Here is a 23,427-nt window from a genome sequence, read left to right as displayed (position 1 = left end):
TCGTTGTGGCGCGCAAAATCTACAAAAAACAAGGCACCTAAAGCTGAAATGCAGAATTCACAAAAACAAGAAAAATTTTTTGCCTGGATTTCTCACAGAAACAGCCACAAAAATTTTCTGTTAGGCTGATGACCAAGAAAATTATCCTTTAGTTCTACCCACATCATTTTACATGGTATTTTAAACATAATATTATTCATGATAATTTTTCACTTCTAATTGCAATGTCCTTTCACTTCTTTTATTTCTAAGTGCCAAGCTAACAAGAGCTAAGCAAAACTCTTTTCAGTGTCAAATTCTCCCCAATTTAAAGGGCTAGGTGCACTGCACTGCCATTACCATTTAACACACATACTGCTTTTTGTGGTTCTCCGTCTTGCTTTTTTCCACTTATTACCTTCTTTCCTTTCTCCACTTTCTATTTTAGGCTGTCAAGGAGAAAGCAGTCTGACTCCCACAATGAAATGCTTCACCTGCGGAGCCTGCTGAGAGTGAAATTGATAAAGGACAGCACCAGCCCAGGCAATTTCACTCACAGCGGGCACTTGCAGGTGAAGCACTACCATAAAATGGAGCAAGGTTACTCGCCTGCTGCCTCACCAGTTGACAGCTGCTTGTTTCATGACCTTTTCAGTTGTCTCCTGCCATGCACCACTTGCTCTGACCCCAGGGTGAGAGGCAGGAATCAGGCATGTGGCCCAGTGTTTGCAGGCAGGGGCTGAGCCCAGGTAAGTGCTCCAAATGTTGAATACTTGGCTGGAGGCTGGCCTGGTCATGGGATTGTTCAAGCCACCTTCCCACCAGGAGTATCCTCGGGAGGATGTTTGCAGTCCCACCCACCCCTTCATGTAGTACAACAGTCCCACAGAGCTGTCACCATTGCAACTGCCTGACAGGACAAAGACAACTCATAGATGTTCCTGTAACATATCTATAAGGTACCAGTCTGATGCCATTTAAGACAACAATCATTTTATCTGCTGGTTCCCCATAGATCTATTTCAACATAGGTTTAATCCCAAGGGGTATCACTCACTGTCCCTCCAGCATTGCTTTGCCCCAGTCCCACTTTGTTCACTATTTGAAAACCTTGTGTACTAAAGAAAAATTTTAGTCAGCTCAGGAGTTCTTTTTAAATTTTGATAGGAATGATCCTCAGAGTCTGACAAATACCAGGGCTGATGTTTTGCCCAAGTCAGGTTAGTGTAAGAAGTAGTCATAAGAGAATTGTGGTGATGCAAAGTAGGGAAACTGGGCTCTGCCACCTACCCCCTTTTTCAGTACTAGGAGCAGGACATAAAACTCAGAATCTCCAGATTTGGAAAGAACAAATAAAACAAACAAACTTTTGGTATGTAATTAATGTATTTAACAAGGTAATTACACTATTTCGTATCCAAGACCAAAATATTTTGAAATCTAAAAGAGCTTAAGTCTTTCAGGAGAACAGTCATAGAGTCATAGTTTAGATCACATGGATAAAGCAAGCTTAAAAGTTACAACAGATCATCTTTCTCATACTTCAGGGCATAAAATTCCAGGAACAGAAGGGATTATTGAGAAACTCCCTTTCTAAGCAGTGCTTCTTATGGAGTGCTGTATAGTCCTTGTTAGAGACTCGAATACCAGGCAGTGCTAGACATGTGGCAAAGTAATTCCTGCAGCACTGGTGGGGGAAAATCATTGCTACAAATATTCTTTCTATAAATACCCATCATACCATTTACAAAATTCAAGGACTGAAACTAAGACCTAAGGAGCACAGTGAAAACCCAACATACTTGAATACCCAGCTCCTAATTTGGAACATAATTCTCAATTGAAATTAGTGGAAAAATAGGCGTCTCAGAAGGATTTAACTGCCTCAATGCCTTTATGTCTAGATTTCCAGTAGATGCATCTTAACTCAGCTCTGCAGCCTTCACTGTGCTGTTCCAGAAGGCTTCTCACCATCTGAAGTGCAAAATTCACCACCAGGAACTGGCCTTGGGTAAAGACCTTTATCGGTGATTGTGGCTGATTACAAGTGTGATTATTGTCATGCCATGGGAGAATACAGGGCAAGGACAGAACACTTCAGAAATATGACTACAGATTAATTGCTAATAAGCAGATGGTCTCTGTGTGTTCCCATTTATGAGCTATAAACAGATTATAATACTTTTTTAAAATTATTTTTTCCCAAAAGATCTAGTTTAACTCTTGTCAAAGAGCCTGAGCAGTGTCTTCTTGGAGGAAAAAATTCTACAGCAGATTCTTCTTTTCCCAGTTGATAGAAGTCAGTGACCACTAAGAGTGATTTAAGCTTGAAAACTTAAATAAACCTGTGCATTTGAGATGGCAGTAAAACAAGACCATGCTCACTGCTGAACAGGTAACCAGCTCAACTGATTTGGGGGTCACAGAGCTAGAAAAATAAAGCATTTCTCTTTGTTTTAGCCACAAACATATTACAGCATAAGGGTTTGTTTCTTTACAGTCTCTGTAATTAATATTGATGTTAACAGCCTTATACTTTTACACACTAATTGGTGCAGCCTGAACCAGACCCACTCCAAACATGGGAGATGTGAGCCAGGCAGGCAGCAATCTTCCCACACTTCCTTTTGTGCCGGTTTAAAACTCACCAGGGACCTCACAGAAACCTTACCAATAGCAACAGCTGAAATGAGTCATAAACGTAGCTGCTCCCAAGGTCCAGAGTGTGCAGGCTGCTTTGGCTGGTGCCACGTGTCCCCTCTCCCTCCCGGAGGAGTCTGGCTTGTGTTTGCTGTAAGGCATCACCTCTTCCCTCTTGGCATGCACATTTCTCCGAAGGCTCTGTCTGCCCCATTGCTCAGGCAGAGGCAGCTGAGCTGAATGTATATATAATATACTTTTAAATATACTGTACTTGTCTCAGCGTTTTATTTTTTAGATGCAATTAATTAGCTGTTTTTGCCTGACAGAGCTCTTCTCTACCTATTTTATTCAGTCAGTCCTTTCTCTTTTTAACTTAGAGTCAGGCATTGGACTGATTGCGTATTTCTAGTGCCCTGTACAACAGAGGGGAAAAAGGACATAAGCCTGAGAGGATTTATGTTAAATATTAATTTGAAGTTTGTCATAAAATCACAGGAAGCGCTCAATGTAATGCCTGAACAAAGATTAAAAAAAAAAAAAAAAAAAAAAAAGGTGCCATAAAACCGGACTTGCAAGTCATAAAAACCAAACAAAATCAGACACGGCACAACCAGATGAGTTTCTGCGCACCTTGTGACTACTCAGATCACAGCCTTGTTTACTTAGGTAATGATGTGATAATGACAGTGTATGAAAGGACAAGTCTTTCCTGAGAGGCTGTGGCTCTACTTGGGCCTGAAGGAGAAGCACACCTTGCATGCCACCAAGCCCTGATGAAGTCTTTACCATTTTTTCTCATTTTATAGAAAATGGCCAACCTACCAGTGTAGGGGCTACTTAACAGCAGGGCATTTCCCCCCAGATATGAATGACAAACAATATGAAATTTGTCGTTGTTAGTGCTGGTTACGTCGGGAGAGAAAAAGAATGTACTTATTTACAAAACTCTGTATTTTAGTTGGTAGGGGAGCTTCGAGTTCCAGGCTGCAAACAGATATTTTATATTAAAGTTTAAAAAAAGGAAGTTGAAACCACAATTAGCAGCAAAATGGACATTAGTTGTATCCAGTTAGCACCCTAAACATTATGCAACAGAGCATTATTTTGTTCTTCTGGTACTAAAACTGGAACCGAACTATAACCTGTAGCGGGGGGAACAACTGTGCGCTTGCACCTGCCACAGCAAGGATTATTTATCTGTTCCACAGCAAGTGGAACAGCCTCACAGCTTGGCTGCTAAGGTGCTCAGGCAAAAGGGGGAATATGCTAGGAGAAGGCATTAGACACTGAGCTAGAGAATATGAGGGACTTTGTTTCTGAAATGAAGAGCTAAACTGTGGGAATTGTGAATTCTCAGATGAAGAAGGCACCCCTTGGAGCCCAGACATGAGCAGCAAAATATAAGACCCACTACAAGAATAGCAAAAGTATTCACCATACTTTCTGACAAAAAGAGGTAACACTTTTCTAAGAGTGACACTTATGTCCCCAGAAGTTTCCAGCTGCTCTATATTCTTATCTTTGTGTTTTCTTATGACAATAATTTACCAGGACAAAAAACCAGAATGCCTTTTTGCATTGTCTTCTGTTGGTTTGTTAGTCTCTGAGACAGTATTTTTTTCTTGCATTTTATTTCACAGTCTTGCATAACCTTGAAATTTCTGTTGATAAAACCTATGATACTTGTTCTTCCACTACTTAAACCACACCCCCTGAACTGTAACCTACGGCTATAAAACTCACGTCAGGGAAATTAAGGAAGAGAAATTATCAAGCAAGTTCCCACTGAATTTCTCATTAAATTAGAGAGGATGGGTTTTGCCCAACTTCAAATTGGATCTCAAGGACCATGGCCATTCCTGGGATTTTTTTGTAACCCATGGTTATAGTTGCTCCAAAATAAATTTGCTCCAAACTGTTTTTCCACATCACCTTTGCTGAGCAGTGAGGAGGGAGCATCATAGCATATGGCACCACATCCACAGAAATGCTGTTTGGACCAGCTGACAGAGCACTCCTTAAAATAGCTCTGAGTCAGCAGGTTTTGCAGTCACGAAGGCAGAGCAAGAAGAGGGATTTAAGCAGATCACAAAGCATTTATGCACACACCGCAACTCCTACTCATGGTGCAGCTTTTGGAGTGTTCTCAAGGAAGAGGAGGATTAGACGGCCAAAGGCTTTTAAATATTCTCTCATGCAAAGGAATGGAATTAGGCCCACAAAAGTAATTTGCTTGGAATATTAACCTGGGAAATGGGAGATACGTTTGAACTCCCTTGTGGCAGAAAAGAAACTGAACTTGGGTCATTTACAACCTGATTATCCTAACCATGAGTATTTTTAAATAAAAAGAGGGAACTGGGATTTCTTCTCCAGCTGTGCTTGTCATAAGGCTTGATCTTATAATTGTGCTCTTAGGATATCTACAGGACGAGACAAGTAGGAATTGGAATGAGAAATGTAGAGGAACAACTTGTATTTTAAATATATAGAGTTCAAAAATATTTAATGTATATACTATAAATTAACATGCATTAATCTCAGACTTGAAGAATGGTTTGTGTAATGTTGAAAATTCAGAAAGATTTTTTAAAATAACCTTACCTAAGGACTATGTTATGTGGTCTAGGTACTTAGATGCTCAACCCTGTTATCTGGTCAGATGCTGGATGAATTGACCCACCTGAAGCTTCACCCCGCCCTAAACAGGTTGGCTACTGCAGGATTGTGTGATCAACAGTTGTGTCCCCCGAGCCCTGTAATAAATAGCAGAAGTGAAATAAAAGATGTTGTGAGAACCAAGGCAATTAGTGGAAATGTTGCAGCATTTACAAAAATAGTTTTTGTATTTGTATTGAGAGGGTGTTGTTTGGAGTTTCTGAAGCTGCACAAACCCAAACTGATGGAATGTTCTAGGAAGTAGGGAAAGGTAAAATAATAAGCTGAGCAATGTCCTCTCATACATTATCAAAACAAACATTTACATCTGCCCCTCTTATAGGGTGGGGGTTTTTGGGTGGGGATTTTTTTCAGTAGATTTTTGTCAGTGCTATATGACAGCAGTGACATGGAGGGAACTGGGACACGGATTGTTCTGAACACTCAGCTGCAGTGGACAGCCACCACAGCCAACATCTGTCTGTCCGCCTGCCTGCCTCCTCCCCAGCTCTGCTCAGCCAGCTGTATGTCTCACCCTGAGAATTTGGTTTGAGAACTGTGAAGAGTTGTCCACCCATGAGAATTTAAAAAACCAAAAGCAGACAGGGATGTTGTTTGCCCTGGGTCTGGTATGGGCAGGATTATGTCATAGTCTCTCAGCATGAGAGGCCATCCTGCCTACTTTACCACACAGCCTTCAGGGGTGATTGCTCCCTGCCTAGCTGTGTTGGTCATTAATTCCCCACAAGAGCCCATGGGAAGAGAAGTGAGGAATAAAGACTGGATTTTCTATTTTAAAGAGATTATATTTTGCATTAAATTTTTCATATTTTTGTAAAAAAAAAAAAAAGCCTTGCTTCCCCCCCCCCCCCATCTTCTCAATGACAAGCATATCCTGCTGCATCTAGAAGAAGCTCCTGCTTTGTTTCAGTGCTTTGAAATTAACTTTATATTCTAATAACCCCTTCCTCACTTAGGAACTCTTGAACTAAAAACTATTGGGAATTCAAGGGTGCTGCTAAGAGAGGCTGGACATGGCAGTTCTCTCTTCTCAGTGAAACCCTTGAGAATAAAGAAAATCCACCAAAAACAAACAAACAACAACAAAAAAAAAACCCACCAAAAACTAAAAAAACAACCAGATAAAAGTTACTTTATATATATATATATATATATATATATATATATATATATATATATATATATAATTTATTTTTAAAATGCCAGAATTTATTTTTTAAAAAAGCAAGGACTGCAGGACAGGCAGTGCAGCCTGACTGGGATTGGTGGACCCAGGCTTTGCTGGGATTGACTGCCCAGGTGCAGGGGTCCCGAATGGCAGCTGAGCAGCATTCCTATCTATCACCTGTGGACATTCACAGCATCACTGAATGGGTCAGGCTGGAAGGGACCACAGTGGGACACCTGGTCCAACCTCCCTGCTAAGGCAGGGTCATCCCACAGCACACGGCTCTGTGCTCAGATGGTTCTTGGGTATCTCCAGTGAGGGACACTCCACAACATCTCTGGTCTGTTCCAGAACTCAGTCACTCGGCACAGTAAAGAAGCTCATCCTCATGTTCAGGTGGAATTTCCCGTGCATCAGTCTCTGCCCAATTCCTCTCGTCATATTGCTCGGCACCGCCGAGCAGAACCTGGCTTCATCCTTTTGGCACCCTCCCTTCAACACTGATACACAGTGATGAGGTCCCGTCGGAGCCGTCTCTTCCCGAAGCTGAACAGGCCCAGCTCCCTCAGCCTGTTCTGGTAAGAGAGATGTTCCGGTTCCTTGATCATCTTTGTCCCCCTCCGCTGGACCCGCTCCAGGAGCTTCTGTCTCTCTCGTACTGAGGAGCCCAGAACGGGACCCAGGCTGCATCCGGGCTGAGGAGAAGGGCAGGATCAGCACCCCGGGCCCGCCACCAAGGCTCCTCCTCACGCGTTCCCGCGGGGACGGGGCCGCGCTGCCGTGGCAACGGGGGCGCGAGACACCCCGGAAGCGAACGCGCGCGCCGGCCCCGCCCCCCCGGCGCTCGGTCAGGCGGTCCCGCGCGCGGCGGGTGACGACGTGTCGCGCGCGCGCGCGAGGGGGGAGCCGGAAGCGGCGCGGCCGCGTCAGGGCGGGCGCGGGGGGCGAGAGACGGAGGCTTGACCCCGCTGCCGCCCAGCGACCCCCGGCCCCGCCGGCCCCAGCCCCGCCGCCCCCCGACCCGACATGGCTCTGCGGCGCCTTCTCCTCATCGCTGCCGCGCTGGCGGCGGCCACCGCGCCCGCCGCCGCCTTCTACCTGCCGGGCCTGGCGCCCGTCAACTTTTGCGAGGCCGGCAAGGAGAAGCCCGAGTGCAAGGTGAGGCCGGGGGGCGCTGAGGGGAGGCCCCTGAGGCCGCCCGGGTGCGGCGCGGCCTGGGTGTTGTCCCCCTGCCGCCGGGGCTGTGTAGTGGGGCTTGTCCGCAGGGTTTGAAGCCGCCCCGCCGTGCCGTACCGAGGCTCCCCGGCGGCGCGGGCGCTGTGGCTGTGGGGACTCGGAGCGTGGTTCGGTTCCCGCTGTGCTCAAGTTACTCACGGAATTGTTAGGGTTGGAAGGGACCTCTGGAGATCATCTGGTCCAACCCCCCTGCCAAGGCAGGGTCGCCGGCAGTACGTGGTCCAGGAACGCGTATGAATGTCTCCGGAGGGGGAGATTCCGTGACCCTCTGGGCAACCTGTTTCAGTGCTTTGCCACCCTCAGTGTAAAGAAGCTCTTCCTCGTCATAAGGTGTAACTTCTCGTGTTTTAGTTTATGGTCATTGATCCTTGAAAAGGAAATTGATGAGACGGAGGACCCAGGGGAATGGCAGAGGTACTTGCCTGTCTCAGCTCCGGCCTGGCTGGGTAGTGACCACGATCCCTTGGAGGGAAGGAGAGAGCTGTCGGCTCATCCTGTAAGTTACGGCCACGTCGGGGAAGTAGGAAGCTCCGGCCGGTTATTTCCTGGGCCCTTTCAAATCCCTGCAAGAAAGGTGCAGCAATGGTAGCAGTGACAGGTCATGCTGAGGGGTGTGTGTGTGTGGTTCTTGGCAGGAGTGAGCAGCTGGTGGCGAGAGCAGATATCAAAGTAAGCATCCAGTCACACTTGCTGTGTCTTCCTGGCTGTAGGAACGTGAAGTGTAGGGGCTTGTACCTAGGTCCTGGAGTGTCCAAGCTTAAACTTACCTTCATGGCTGCAGAAGTGACGAGTGAAGTTCACATAACGAAATAACTCATTTGTAAGAGTATTGGTGGGGACCATTAATGTAAATGTCCTGTGATGAAAAATCATCTTTGCTCCTTTGGGGCACCTTTTGAAGTTGTTTCCTGCTGCTGTGATGGAAATTATGGCAGACTGTGCTTTAATACTCGAATGAGAAGGTTAAAGACCAGTCAGTTTTACGATCCATAGTCTTACTACTGTAGGAAGTGGCTTTCACTTTCTGAGCTCTCAGCTTCTGTGTTGCGTGAAACGCTGCTTCATAATTCTTCAGAATAAGAGCCTGCTTAAACTATATGCTTTTGGTAAATACCGTGTGCTGACTTTATCCTTCTGCTGTCCTGAATCAGCAGAACCAGGAATAAGCCAAGCGCATAATGAAGGCTCTTCCCTTGTAGTAGTAGAATATCCTGTAGACATTCTTTTATAGTACCAGAGAAATTATGTTTGGAAGTGGCTACAGCAGGTCCCATACTGCAACCTCATGCCAGCAGCATGAGAGAACAGAAAGCACCGCTGTTGTCAACACTAGATCAACTCAGCTCTACCTTTGTCTAAGCTTTGGAAACAACCAAGCATGGAGTATCCATCTCCTCCCTGGATGACCTGTTATAGTGCTGCACCACCCTCTTAAGGAATGGGGTTTTTTCAAATACAGGCTGAAGCTTTCAAGCTGCAAGTTTGTGTTTTTTCACAACATCCCTGGAAAACATTGCTGTGTTTGGATTATTCCTGTTTTAAGCCTGTAGAAGAATGATTTATTTTTTTAAGTCAGGTGAATCATGTAGCCTACTATCTTTTGTAACCATCCTGAGACACTTATAGGGTGATCTTCCTCAGAAGCCTCTGTTTTTATTCTTCATGCAACACATACAAAATATTTGTCTTCTCCTGAGAATTTATCATGTAATGAATGTGAAGTGAGGTACTTGGGTAATGTGAATGTACCACTAGCAGGCAGCTGAACACCTCAAGAGCTGTAGTAGTGCAAAAATTCTTTATGCAATTAGCCACCTCTTATCAATTTCCATATTCGACACAGGCATATGGAGAAGTCTAAAGCACTCTTCACATCTAATACTCTCCATGTAGTCTGCAGCTGAATGTACTGTGGTCCTTGATAAGGAAAAACAATATATCGTTGGATTATTGCTGTATCATATTTATGTAAGTGGATTAAATTAACCTTCCTTGGACAGGCTTCATTTTTTACATTTCTCACAGATTTCTTGCAGTTATCACTGTTAATTGCAATGTCAATAATAGTAAATTTTCCTCTGCCTGAGGATTTTGATCCACATGCCAGATCTCAATACTTACTATTTGTCTATTATGATCCCTTTGATCTCCTGTCCTCTGTTGGTGAGATGGGATGAGATGTTAATGGGGCATGTAGCTAAGAGCAATGAGACACAAGGGCTTTCCCCCTTTCTGCAGGTTTCTTGCTAATCTGCTTGGGCAAACTCAGTTTGGCTGCTTCTTCTGGTTTTGGTTGGAATAACAACAGAAATGGAATGGGATCTATGCAGACTTAAATAGTAATTCTTGTCTGAAGATTAAGAGTACTTAACTCAGTTTTAAAAGATACTGATTGTTCTAAAAGGGCTTGGTGTTGTATGGGAAATGGTTCAACAAATATGCTGATCTGCAGTAACGCATATAATTTTTAAGAAAAATTGCAGCATTCACATAAATCTCCTATGAAAATATCTGATTTAAGGCCATGGTTCTGTGGCCAGCTGAGGCAGTCTAATTCCCTGATGCTGAGAGTGAGAGATTTCATTCCTGTCTTCCTCTGGGCAATGTGTTCCTGTCCTCTGCATTGACCCAGCTGTTAAATGGTTTTTTGAGCTTAACATGGCAGGAAACTATCTAACTTTTTGCCACTCTAGTTTCCTACTGTTTTAGAGAGTTGAAGTGGCTTACAGAATTATGGCAAGTGTGTACTACCCAGAGGAGAGCAGCAGGTCTACATGGCTTAGGTCAGGGGGAAGATGAGCCTCAAGGTGTGTCTTCACTTAGTGGATCATGCTAACAGCTCACACAACTTCCTGTGTCTCCCAGGACTGCATCCTGACTTGCACATGGACAGCTAAAAGTGTATCAGTAAAACACAGTACCCAACTGAAGTATCTGAGCTGCAGATACATGTGAACATTTCCATCTCTTATTTTCCTCCAGAATTTCTTGGTTTGGCTAAACTTGAGGGAGTTTTCATAGGGAGGAAGTGGTCTTCTGTTGGTAAGAAGATAGATGGCTTGCTGTTGAAAGGGTTGAGGGCTTGTTCTGGGGGGCATTCACCTTTGTTTTGCTCTTCAGCTCTTGTTTGATTACACAGTTAGGCAGCTGAGTTTGTGTTGTGGTTTAACCCTAGCTGGCAACTAAGAGCCATACAGCTGCTTGTTCCCTGCTGACCCCAGTGAGATCATGAGGAGAATTGAGGGGAAAAGTAATTTGTGAGTTGAAATAAGAACAGTTTTATTGAAATAAAGTAAATATAATCATACTACTAATGATAGTAAAAATAATAATAATAATTTTAATGAATGGGAGAGAGAGAGAGGAATAAAATGCGGGCACAACAAGTTGCACAGTACAACTAGTCACTGCCCACTGATGGATGCCCAGCCCATTGTCCCCTTCCAGCCAACTCTCCCAGTTTATATACTGAGCATGGCATTCCACAGCACGGAGTGGCCCTTTGGCCATTTCAGGTCAGCTTCTCCTGCCCATGCTCCCTCCCAGCTTCTTGTGCACCTCGGTGCTGGCAGAGCCTGGGAAACTGAGAAGTCCTTGACTCAGGGTAAGCACTGTCTAGCCCCAACTTAAAGCTTCAGTGTGTTATCACACTATTTGCTCACCGAATACAAAACACAACACTGTACCAGCTACTAAGAAGAAAATTCTATCCCAGCCAAAGTGAGGACAGCCTGCTGTGATAGTAAGAACTGCTTTTTAAAGTTTAAGCCCATTGGATTGGTTTACTGTGCGAGCAGGTAACTGCCAAAAGCAGTGTAAGGCAAACACTTGAAATTTATTGTAACTGCAAGACTAGAATAAGGGAGAGGATTTTGAGACTAAGAGGGAAGAGTGAGAGACCTCTCCCTTTCCACAGAAGCGGCTAGCCCATCTGTAATTAATGTGTATATACACCAAACTAGTGTGAAACTACAGCAGACTTAATTTCGGGTTCTTACGCAAGAGTTGATAGAGTTACCGAATATCTTTTATGGGAAGGTACGTGTGGGTATCCTTGCTTTCTCTTTGGAAAGCGATTCTGTTCAAACTTAAAATGTATCAGTCTGAACACATCGTTGAAATTCTCATAGATCAGTTTTTAGTTACTACACAGATAAAATTGTGGAGCATCTTAATTAGGGGAGAAGTATTGGTATCATCTGCAGCTTTCTTCACATTGTTTTAATACTTTTATTATACAACAGTTGTGATGATGACTAATATGACTCTAACTTCATACATTAAACACTGGCAGCTGTGCTAAGGATATTATTTTTGTGCACAATTTCCTGCTATCTTGTAGTTGGAATGGTTATGTTAGCCTTTAAGTGTTTTTGTCATGTGGTCACTGCTTTTGTGATGGTTAGATAGTGCTTTGCTATCTGACTCACAGCAGATATAGTTCATTAAACATCAAGATGTACAATTACACAATTCCTACATTTTCAGCTTTCCTTAACCTTATTCAAACAAATCTATTTTCATATATCCATGGGAATTGAAGAAGTGCTTTAAATATAACTGCTGATTATCTCTGCTCTTTCAGTCTGGAATCGAGCTGTTTGTGAACAGACTTGACTCAGTGGAGTCTGTCCTCCCCTACGAATACACTGCGTAAGTATATTATAATGTTTGTGCTATTTTAACTGTCAGTTTTTCTAAAAAGATGGGTTTAATTTACTTAAAAGTTATATCTGCGTCTTGTTGCAGCAGTGTGCAACTGAGGCATGGCTATTTATTTTGGTAACATAAGTTTACAAATGCAGAATTTTCAATGAGCAGATGGATGCCTACATTGCTTCCTTTGTCTCAGTTGCCTTTGCTCATACTTTAGTGCATGGATTTATAGGCCCTCATGCAGGTTGAATCTCTGTTGTAGTGTAACTTAAGGTTAAAAATATATGTGTATAAATATATGATACTTTACTGCATTAGTTGTCATTGTAGATCAAAGTATTACCTCTGTCTTTAGTTGCAGAGGCCAGATGAGTTGAAGTGGTAATGAGGTGCGAACATCCCATCAATTATCTTAATGAGGTGTTAAATGTTTTCTTTGTACACATCATAGGAGTGCACAAAATGTATCAGTGCCTAGTACAACTATGTAAAGTTTTTGCTATATAGAATATTCTGACTGTTAATATTGAGGAGCTTAAGCACCAGTTATGTCTACACTTTAAAGAACACAAATGTGATGTATTTAAAAATCGACTGGAAAAATGTGGAGGATGTGCTATTAAATGTGTTAGTTTAATGTGTTTAATAGTGTTTGTTGTAAGGGAGCTGTCTCTGTCTGTGCTATTTTATTTTATATTTTAGTTTAGTTTAGTTTTCCTCAAATTCCGGAATCTGGCCTGCATGTGTTTTTCTTAGTGTCATTATTAAACTCTAAGTGAAGATTTAATTCTTGTCTAAAATCCCTGTTTAAATAGGAAACTTCTAATTATTCAAAGAAATTTATGCTACAGTCTTCTGAAATAGCTGATGAAGAGATTTGATTGTTGGTTCTGTTTTGTCTGGTTTATTTTCAAACCAGGATAGTGATTTTCACACTTCACAGGTTAAATGAAGAAGCTGTTGTCTACAGGGAAAGCTGTATAGTTCCTTTACTTGTGATGAACACGTTGATTTGGGAACATTATTTGCAGCTGGGAACATTTTATTCATTTTTGTATCTTTTTTCTAATTCAGGTTTGATTTTTGTCAAGCAGAAGGAAAGAAGCGTCCATCTGAAAACCTTGGCCAAGTCTTGTTTGGAGAGAGGATAGAACCTTCTCCTTACAGGGTTTGTTCTCTGACAGGGGGTGTTGGGTAATGTGTGCACTCAAATGTAACCAAAAGAGATCAGAATCTTGAAGATGATTTAGGGCTTTATCTGAGAAAGCTTCAGCATCTGAAATTCCACACAATAGAAATCTGCCAGTTTAACGTAATTGTAACTGTGTGCTTTGCATCGTGGAGCTGTAACCTGAGATGCTATGCAGGTTATCTTCTCTCTCTGGGATCTGACAAAACCTGATCATTTCTGCTCAGCACTCTTGTTTCTTGGAACTGTATCTGAAAATCTTGCAGCCATAACACAGAAGAATTATAAATGGTGTTAGCTTGCTGGTCTTTTCTGGTGACTGAAGCTCTCACATTCTCTTCTACAGAGGTAGTAGGAGAGAAAGTTACCAGTTGAAGCTGCCTGTGGCAGTGTGTCTCCTGTGAAGTCAACTGACTTATGTGGCAAATCATGTCAGAAAATGTGTTTCAGTCAGTTAACAAGGAGCTCTTGCTGTAGTGCTCCTCCAGTGAGCACAGGAGGGGTTTATAGCACACACTAATATAAAAACCTCCTCTGGAGGGTTAATGTACTCAGTAATTTGTTAGGTGTTTTCATTATAATACTATGGATAATTAAATGTATGGGAGAAGTCGTTATATACTGAAATAAGACAGTTGTTACAACCTTTTTGCTCATGAGTCTTTCATTTTTCTTAGTTCACATTCAACAAGAGGGAGACATGTAAATCTGTTTGTACAAAAACATATGATACCACAAAGCCAGAAGATAAACAGAAATTAGACTTTTTGAAAAAAAGTATGCTACTGAATTATCAACACCACTGGTAAGTTGGTATCAAAATTCATAGTTTGGTTAATGTAGTATGTTGGTGATAATTTAGTTTATACTTTTGTGTTTGCAAGTTAATACAGATGGAAAACTAGATATGTACACTTAATTTCCTCCCCTCCTGTTTTTGCATAAAATGTTACATTGTTTCTTGTCTTCATAAAAAAAACTTCCTTCACTTGAAGTATAAGAACTAGGAACAATGGAAATGAATCTGTTTCTAAACACAAAACTTTGTGCTTACTGGAAAATACTGCTGCTCTTTTTCCTGTAAATGTCGAATTTGGTCCTGCCTTAGCTTGAGAAAAGTTACAGGACCTTTATTGTGTTGCTGCGTTGTCTGTTTTCCTCAAGAGTCCTTGCACTCACCTTCAAATGCTGTGTCCAGGAGACAGGATCAACAGTTCTAAAAGACTTTTATGAATGTTTGTTTCTCATCTGTGGATGTGGAAGGGAAAGGTGGCCAATGAAAACTAATTAATGAAATAATTTTGGGGAATGGATAAACACTTGGTCCTTTCCTGTTCTCTGAGCCTCTCTGTAACCATCTGATTGACCTTGGAGCATGTTTGGTCTCTGTTTCAGCTCAGCATTGAATCTCTGTCCGATGGGTAGGGTGGGGCAAGGCTGAATGTGTGTGCTGAGTCTCAGGCAGATTTTCAGTTTCCCAGTGCTGCACCCACGTCCAAGAGCTGTGAAATGTTTATTGTTATATTATATGAGGAGGCTCAGTCTTGACACAGGAAATACCCAGCCACATTATCAGTGTTTATTTAGTGCTTGATGTGTTGGCATGCTCTGCCAGCAGCAGCTTTCAGGTACAAGAATAGAAGGAATAACTTGGGTATGAGTTCCTGAGGCATGTCTGGGCAAGGAATACATGAGAATTAGCTGATGTCACTCATAGGTAGACTCTAATTCCAAATATGGGCCTCGTGCTTTATGGGAAGAAATGTGTTGGTCTTCATCAAATCGGATTTAAACTTTTTGGGTATTTTAGTAAAAATGCAGGTTGACTGTTGCCACTGTCATTAACTGTTTTTCTGTAATCTCGCATTCCATTCCTTCAATTTCGAAATAGCTGAAAAGGCAACAAGTGCATTTTCTACTGTTCTCAGGAACTGATATGGGATATCCTTTTGTGGGGATAAACTGTGGTTCACTGATGTAAATATTTCTGGAAACCTCTTGAAAATGAGTGTAGTAGGAATTTGATAGGTTATGTCAGAAGTGTTAAGAGGCAGTAGTCATATGTTTAGGTAGGTGAACAAGGAAGCCGTAAAGAAACTCTGAAATGTACAGCTACTTTTGCAGGGATTTGAAGTGTATATGCCTAATGCTAAAATAAGTGGAGCTTCAAACATGCTGGACTTGATTATGTTCCTCTTAAATACTGCATATGTTTGTAATATTTGCACCACTTTGAATTTCAGTAATGCATGAGAGTCTGGCATCAAAGACTCAGCTATAAAAGGTTGTGTATGTTTTGGTGTGTAAGTTAAAAATAGCTTCCCAAGGCTATGAGGCTTGAAAGAAATTAATTTTTTTTAGGAAAGCCCATAACTTAAGCTGACTGCAGATGAAACAGAACTGTGTAAAACTTATCATACAAAAAAGTACTTCAGAGTGGCTTGGGTTTTTTTCCCCATAGATTAAATTGTTTAAAAAATATACTTAGTTTATTTAAGTATACTTTTTTTTTTTTTAAACAGTGTAGCTAACTTGATGGGACTGTTGAGATTTAAGTAAGATATAATTCTGTTTTTCAGTGTGAAATCTTTCCTTGAAATTTAGATTATTTCTTAATTCTTTTAATGGCATTTTTATTTTTTTTGTTTGGTTGGGTTTTTTTTGTTTTGTTTTGTTTTTTTCATGCTCAGCCCACTGCCCTAAAACTTTAGAACCAGAGAAAAATCCCTGGTTATGTCTGTTAGTCCTCCTTAGCCACAGATTCACAAAGTGGCAGTGGCTGGATTTTGTGATTAATGATGCATGCTCCAGGAGTATGGTGCAGAGGTATGTTGTACAGGGATCAACAAGGTAGCATAAGTGAAGATTCAGTAGAGGTTTATTATCCGGCTTCAATTTATCATGAAATTCCTGGGGAACACAGATGGTGCAAAGTACTTTTAAGGTTTCAAAAGCCACTTAATAAGATTAGGAATTGACATACTGAATTGGACTCAACCGCTATACTGATATCTTGGCTGACAGTGTTCATCACCAGATGTTCTTGAGAGACATATAAGAACACTGTTGAATAGCATATTTGCTCCACATGTATAATCTCTTCAAGTCATTTTAAATTTGAAGATTAGCTGTGAAAAATGATTTGCTACTTAAACTATCAATTTGTTCCGGCATTGCTGCTTGAAGACAGCTCAGTATGTCTTTGCTGCATAGATGTAAAGGAAAGCCTTTCTCCAAACCAAACTTACTTGCAATATGTTAATGTTGCCTTGTTTTGATTAAGAGATGAAAACACTAACAAAAGCAAGCAATCTCTCTAGCATATGTTATGGAGATCAAATTTCAAATATAAAAGCACAGAGTTGTTTGCATTGGAAAAGACCTCTAAGATAATAGGGTCCAAACATGTGGTGGGTTGACCCTAGCTGGACACCGGGTGCCCACTGAAGCTGCTTTGTCACTCCCCTCCTTAAGTGGACAGCGGAGGGAAAATGTAGTGAAAGGGTCAAGATAAGGGTAGTGAGAGATCACACATCAACGCAAAACAGACTTTAATTGGAGAGTTTAGTTTAATTTATTACCAGTCAAATCAGAGAAGGGTAATGGGAAATAAACCCAAATTTTAAAACTCCTCCCAACCACTCCTTTCTTCCAGGTTCAATTTCATTTCCAGTTTTCACTACCTTCTCCCCCCAGGGGCACAGGAAATGGAGATTGTGGTCAGCACACCAGACATTGTCTCTGTCACTCCTTCCTCCTCAGGGTCAGGACTCCCTGCACTCTGCCCTTCCTCCAGTGTGGGGTTGCTCCCATGGAAGTTTTTACTGAACTTCCCCAATACAAGTCCTTTCCATGGGCTGCAGCTCTTCAGGAACTGTTCCAGTATGGGTCCCTTCCATGGGGTGCAGTCCTTCGAGAAGAGGCTGCTCCAGCGTGGATCTCTCCCATGGGTTCATAAGTCCTGGCAACCCTGCTGCAGAGTGGGCTCATCTTTCCATGGGGCTGCAGGTCCTGCCAGGAGCCTGCTTCAGCGTGGGTTTCCCATGGGATCACAGTCTCCTTCAGAGCACATCCACCTGCTGGATGTGGGGTCCTCCATGGGCTGTGAGTAGATATCTGCTGCCCTGTGGTCTCCTGCATGAGCTGCAAGGGGACAGCCTGACCCACCATGGGCTGCACCATGGGCTGCTGGGGAATCTTTGCTCCTGTGCCTGGAGCATTCTTCCCCTTCCTTCTCCACTAACCTTGGTGTCTGCAGAGTTGTACATATTCCCACTCCTCTCTTCAGCTGCAGATGCTGTTGTTTATCCCTTTCCTAAATCCTGTTTCTCAGAGGTGCTGCATCTGGTCACTTACAGGCTTAGCCTTGACCAACAGGGAGTCTGTGTTGGAGACAGCTGACACTGGCTCTCTCAGACTTCGGAGTTCTTACAAAAATTTCTGGCAGTTCTTACAAAAACTTTTATACCCCTTGCTAACCAAAACCTTGCCACCCTGCAAACCAAATACAAACATTAACCTAACACTGCCAGTTCCACCACTAAACCATGTCCCTAAGTGCCATATCTAGTCTTATAAATGCTTCTGAGGTTGATGACTTCATCACTTCCCTGGACAGCCTGTTACAGTGCCTGACTACCATTTCTGTGAAGAAATTTTTTCTAATATCCAACCTGAACCTGCTGTGGAACCACTTGGGACCATTTCCTCTCTCCCTACTGCTAGTTGCCTGGGAAAAGTGGCTGACCTCCACCTTGAACATCTGTCACACATTTGAATATAGCAGTAAGGTCTCACTTGAGCCTCCTTTTCTCCAGCTCCCAACAGCCCCAGCCCCCTCAGCCACTCATCAGAAAGCACTTTTCCAGTTCTGTTGCCCTTCTCCGGACACGTTCCAGCACCTCATTGTCTTTTTAATAGTAAGGGGCCCACAACTAGACACCGGATTTGAGGTGTGGCCTCCCCAGTGCTGTGCACAGGGGGACAATCCCTGCGCTGTTCCTTCTGGCCACACTATTGCTGGTACAGGTCAGGATGACACTGGCCTTGGCCACTTGGGCTGGCTCGTGTGCAACATCTCTGGACCAGCACTCCAGGTCCTTTTCTGCCTGGCAGTTTTTCAGCCGCTCTTGCCCCAGCCTGTAGTGCTACATGGGGCTGTTGTGACCCATGTGCAGAACCCAGCACTTGGCCTTGTTGAACTTCATGCCACTGGCCTCATATAATATGGTCAAAGTGTAATGAAGCTAAATCTGGAATAGCTCTTTATGTGCAACTTCATTGTACCCTGTAATAGTATGGTGAAGTCAGTAGGAATTGGTTGTTGTTGCTGCTGCTTGCAACTGTGATAGTCTTCACAATCTCCTGAAAACCTGGCAAGTCTTGTTTTTGTAGGGTCTGTCTTCACCTTCTCTATTGTGTCAATATAACCCAAGAGTACTGTGGTTTATTTCTGCTGGGTAGCTACTGGTTGGGATTATGCAGCTCTCTCTGTTGTGTGGATAAAGGCAGCACATACTACTCTTTTCTCCCTCATCTGCTGATGTACTTCGAAAAGTTGTACTAATTTAGAGACTGTTCCAATATGCATCAGATTAAAAAATGCTTTGTTTTTGTTATCTGAAGTCATAATTCCTGTGTTTAATTAGGTATTTAAAAGTATCTTTTTACACTTAATTGTAAAGACATTCAGTAGCTTGGTAAGTTGTACAAAATTGTGTTAACTTTCAGTGGGGTATCCTTTTTTTGATTTAGGGATGCACAAAATGTGGCAGTTGTCTAATGTTTTCATATATAAAGTATATTAATATACCTTTGAAAATATACCTTGGGCGGGCAATTAATACTGAATTTTAAGTCTTCTTTACATCACGTGTTTAGGGGATTTATCTTTTATCTAGTTAAAACACAAAACAAATTGTTTTAGGGTCTTCTACTAGTTCCTTTTATGAGGGGGCAGGATCCTTTTTCTGTGTTTGAAAGTATGGTTTTGGTTTTGACATTTGTACTGTTAGTTGCATGGTTGATACAGTTTGTATCTTACTGTCTTATAACTTTCTGCAGCTCATCATGGGAGTGTGCGCTTCCATGAATTTTTCATTGAAAATGACCTATAAAATCCCCTGGTTTTAGGTGATATGAATATAAATCTTGTGAGGCAATAATATAAAAGCAGCAGGTTTGAAAGTTATTATTTTTCCAGTTGTTTGGTGGCTTACAATTTTTTGGTAATGCAAATCATCTAATTAAAATGTTGCATACTCTTTGGTAGCTATAAATGGGGTTAATGATTAGGAATTCACTTAAATAGCAAAAGTAAGTTTTAGGAGTGCTATGAAAAATGTATTTTGCAATGGAAGAGCAATGAGGAAGCTGGAGAATTAATAATATGTGATGTAGACTTTTTCAAATTTGTGTTTCGTCTTGAAATTGTCAATTTTAGCTGGTTTAGCAAATTTGATGACTTTGGCCATTTTTAAAAGACAAAATAATAATAAGTGAAATTGTTATGACTTTGGACTGGGCAAGTTTTCTGCTTTGGCTGTTTTTGTAAGGGAGCTTCATGAAACAGTGCGGTGAATAGACTGGTTTCAGTTGAAGAGCTCCGTGCTTGTAACTCATTTGGAACTTGGATTAGTAATCAGTGCAATTCCATGGGTAGTAATATTCTGGTAGTTAATATTCCAGTAATGAATGTAGCAAAGTCAGATTAACATTAATCCAGTTTGGTTTCCATTACACTGTGTATTTTGAAAACTTGTGAAGTGTCATTATGTCATTTACAGGATTGTGGACAACATGCCTGTGACGTGGTGTTATGATGTGGAAGATGGACAGAGGTTCTGTAATCCCGGTTTTCCTATTGGCTGTTACATTACAGAAGATGGCCGTCCAAAAGACGCCTGTGTTATTAATGTATGTTTATGCAATTATATATTTTTTAATATCCCCTTTTTACTAATTTAGAGACTAGCATTTCTCCTGTGTCATGTTTCTATGGTGACTCCTTGCTATTTTAAGAACCCATGTTGCCTAAAAACAGGCATATGTTTTGGTCTATGCAAATACCTCAATTTGAAAGCCTGATCTAAACCTAGGAACCTTGTCTCTTATGCTGCATAGTACAGAAGGGCTCTGAAAGATCAAGGGATGAACATGCATAGCATTTATTACATGTGGAGGGTGAAGGTGAAGGAAAGCATGTTATCCTTCATTGCCTAAGAAATCGAAATGTTTGAAGCCTTGGACTTTACGTTTTTGTGGGATAGAAGTGTTTTCATGGAAGTAAATTTGCATAGGTGTGTTTGTACCTCTGCATACTTTTCGAAGGTTTGCTTTGCCTGAAACTGGGAGCTGATGGAAAAAACATAATACGAGATTTCTGCATAAGCAAAGATTCTCTTGTGATAGATGCTATAGTGGTGGAGATCCACATAAGTGCGCTGAAAGCAGTATGAGATAGGAATATGGAGATAAGAATACAACAGGAAGTCTTTAGACTACCACAGACCTCTTCCATGACAAGGTCACTGAGAACTTGGAATAAGTTTTTGTTTTTTTTCAAAATGCTTCGTTTTACTTAATAGATCTTACCAAAGATAACAGTTTCTGTGATTGCCAATTCTGTTTAATTGCCTCCATAATGAGATCAGGGGCTCCATATGAATGGATGCATTTATGATGAAATATGTAATCTGACAATATTATTTTAATCTTGTTTTAATACTTGCTTTTAATGAAAGGAAAATAATTTGAAGGAGTAACAGATGTACTGTAAAGAACATTTCACTTATGTAACTATTCTTGGAATGTTTCATTTATGTAACTATTACTGTAATTGGGGTGCTCTATAGAAAGGATGGGGATAGAACCCTTAAGAGGTACTAACTGAACTTCAGTAAACATAGCTGTTAAATTACTTGTGAGTTTAACAGTCTCTTTAACTAACTAAATTCCAAGGTGATGTTTCTCTTCACCTGAGGTTTGCATTCAGCATTCTTGGCTGCTGCTTGCTGTTCATCCCTGTGCATCTTTAGTTTCAAAGGTGATTCTGTCACAGAGAGCATTTATTTGCATTGCTTGTCTTGGGAGGTTCTGTTTAATTTCTGAAAAATATACTTACTCTTTTAAAATAGTTGATATTTATGAAATGCTTCTGGTAACAGGAGTTGTCACATACTTATCTATGCAGTTTGCTACTTAAATAAAATTGGACTTCTTCAGTTAGAGAAATTTATTAATAAATATATATTAAATATTTTAAATTATTTTTTCTACTTTTCAATTGTTCTTAGCATTGACTTTTCTAACTTGTGTTTTTAATGCAAGAAGACACTTACCGTCTTTATAATTCCCAGTATCTCACATTCATATTTTAGGAGAACTTCTTGACAGAAAAACTGTATGCAGTCTAAAATTCTGTTACGCTGGCTTCTGTCTAAGGCTTTGAGATGTCTATATTTTTTGATTGTTTAATATAACCTTTTGTCATTGCAGTCAGAATTTCATGAGAAAGATACCTTTTATATTTTCAACCATGTTGACATAAAAATATATTACCATGTTGTGGAAAATGAAGCTCTGGGAGCAAGACTAGTTGCTGCTAAACTTGAACCAAAAAGGTTAGTAGTTGAAAATGGCTTGTCATCAAAAAGTGATCCATCCCAAGACACTTGCTTTGATCTGGGAACCTACTGCTAGTCAGAAATGCTTTCAGATACGTGACCTTTAGATTACCTCTCCTGTTGATTTATGTAGTGTAGTTAGGACAGTCTCATGTCATTTTGTTCTGAGTTTGATGGACCTTGGTGCACTTTTTCCTATCTGGACCAAGAAAAGATAAAATAAAACTTCTGTTTGTGGGGTGTGATGAGTGTGTGTGTGTGTACATGCATGTAGAACCCTAATTTCCCTACCAGGGAATAATCTGTCTTCTATCAGAATAGGCCACCAGAGTCTGCTGCAGGCTTGGCTGGAGTGCAAGATTTGAAGTCTTCAACAATCAGGATTTGAATAGAAGGATTTCACGGATACACTCACTAGTTGTTCTGGTGTCTGTGTGGCTTTTGCACAACTGGTGTCTGTTGTATTATTTCTTAGCATCTTGTCTTTCATGGTATAACTGAGCTCGTTGTATTGTTGGTACAGTTGAAAGTGTTTTTTGCTGACAGAAGTTAGTAATTCTGGTGGTGTAACTTTCTAAATGTTTTGGAGGTTCACAGCGATACTAAGGCTTCTTTCTTTTTGGTACTCTGCTTTAGAGACTGTGCTCTTTTTAGAAGAGACAAACCTTGTTTAACAAGTTCAAGTTTCAGAGATTCCTGAGCTTAGGATATGTTCCTTATGAGTTCTGAAATTTATGAGACATTAAGTACAAATCTTATATTTAAGGAAGAATCCTTGGTATGCTATTCTAAGATGGATGAATTATTTCTTAAGAATGTTGTTAGTGAAGTGGCTTTCATTCTGCGTCTTTTCTTCCCGCAGTTATAAGCATACTCATCCAGACAACCCCGATTGCTCAGGAGTACCTATGGACATAAGCAATAAGGCTAGTGGAGAAGTCAAAATTGCGTACACATACTCAGTTACTTTTCATGTGAGTACTAAGATTTCTGTGGTAGTTACCTCTTAAAATCAAGCATTAATACTCTGAATTATAAAGATGGACAATTAAAAATTAGCTCAGAATAGTAATTTTGTAGTTTTAAAACTTTATTTGAACTGGAATGTCAGAGGTGGCTTGGGATTTAACCACATACATTACAGTTTTGCATACCAACACACAAAGAGTGGATGTGAAACACATATGTGGTTTTTAAAAGAGTCACACTTTCTACATCTCGCTAGGTTGTCTGGTTGATGATTTTTCAATCCA

At 41.2% G+C, this 23,427-nt stretch overlaps 1 protein-coding gene across 1 annotated transcript in view; it reads left to right on the top strand.

The window, feature by feature from the left end:
• Positions 1-7,365: 7,365 nt before the first annotated feature.
• The window catches only part of TM9SF2 (transmembrane 9 superfamily member 2), a 29,780-nt gene continuing 13,718 nt past the window's right edge, over positions 7,366-23,427 (top strand). The window contains exons 1-7 of the mRNA XM_058855654.1: positions 7,366-7,627; positions 12,291-12,358; positions 13,436-13,529; positions 14,228-14,355; positions 20,336-20,465; positions 22,047-22,171; positions 23,037-23,148. Coding sequence (XP_058711637.1) covers positions 7,496-7,627; positions 12,291-12,358; positions 13,436-13,529; positions 14,228-14,355; positions 20,336-20,465; positions 22,047-22,171; positions 23,037-23,148 — 789 coding nt within the window. The 5' untranslated portion in view covers positions 7,366-7,495. The remainder of the gene's footprint in view (positions 7,628-12,290; positions 12,359-13,435; positions 13,530-14,227; positions 14,356-20,335; positions 20,466-22,046; positions 22,172-23,036; positions 23,149-23,427) is intronic.

This window comes from Poecile atricapillus, chromosome 1, assembly GCF_030490865.1.
Source record: "Poecile atricapillus isolate bPoeAtr1 chromosome 1, bPoeAtr1.hap1, whole genome shotgun sequence".
Taxonomy (NCBI): Eukaryota; Metazoa; Chordata; class Aves; order Passeriformes; family Paridae; genus Poecile; species Poecile atricapillus.
This window is presented reverse-complemented; position numbering and strand designations above follow the sequence as displayed.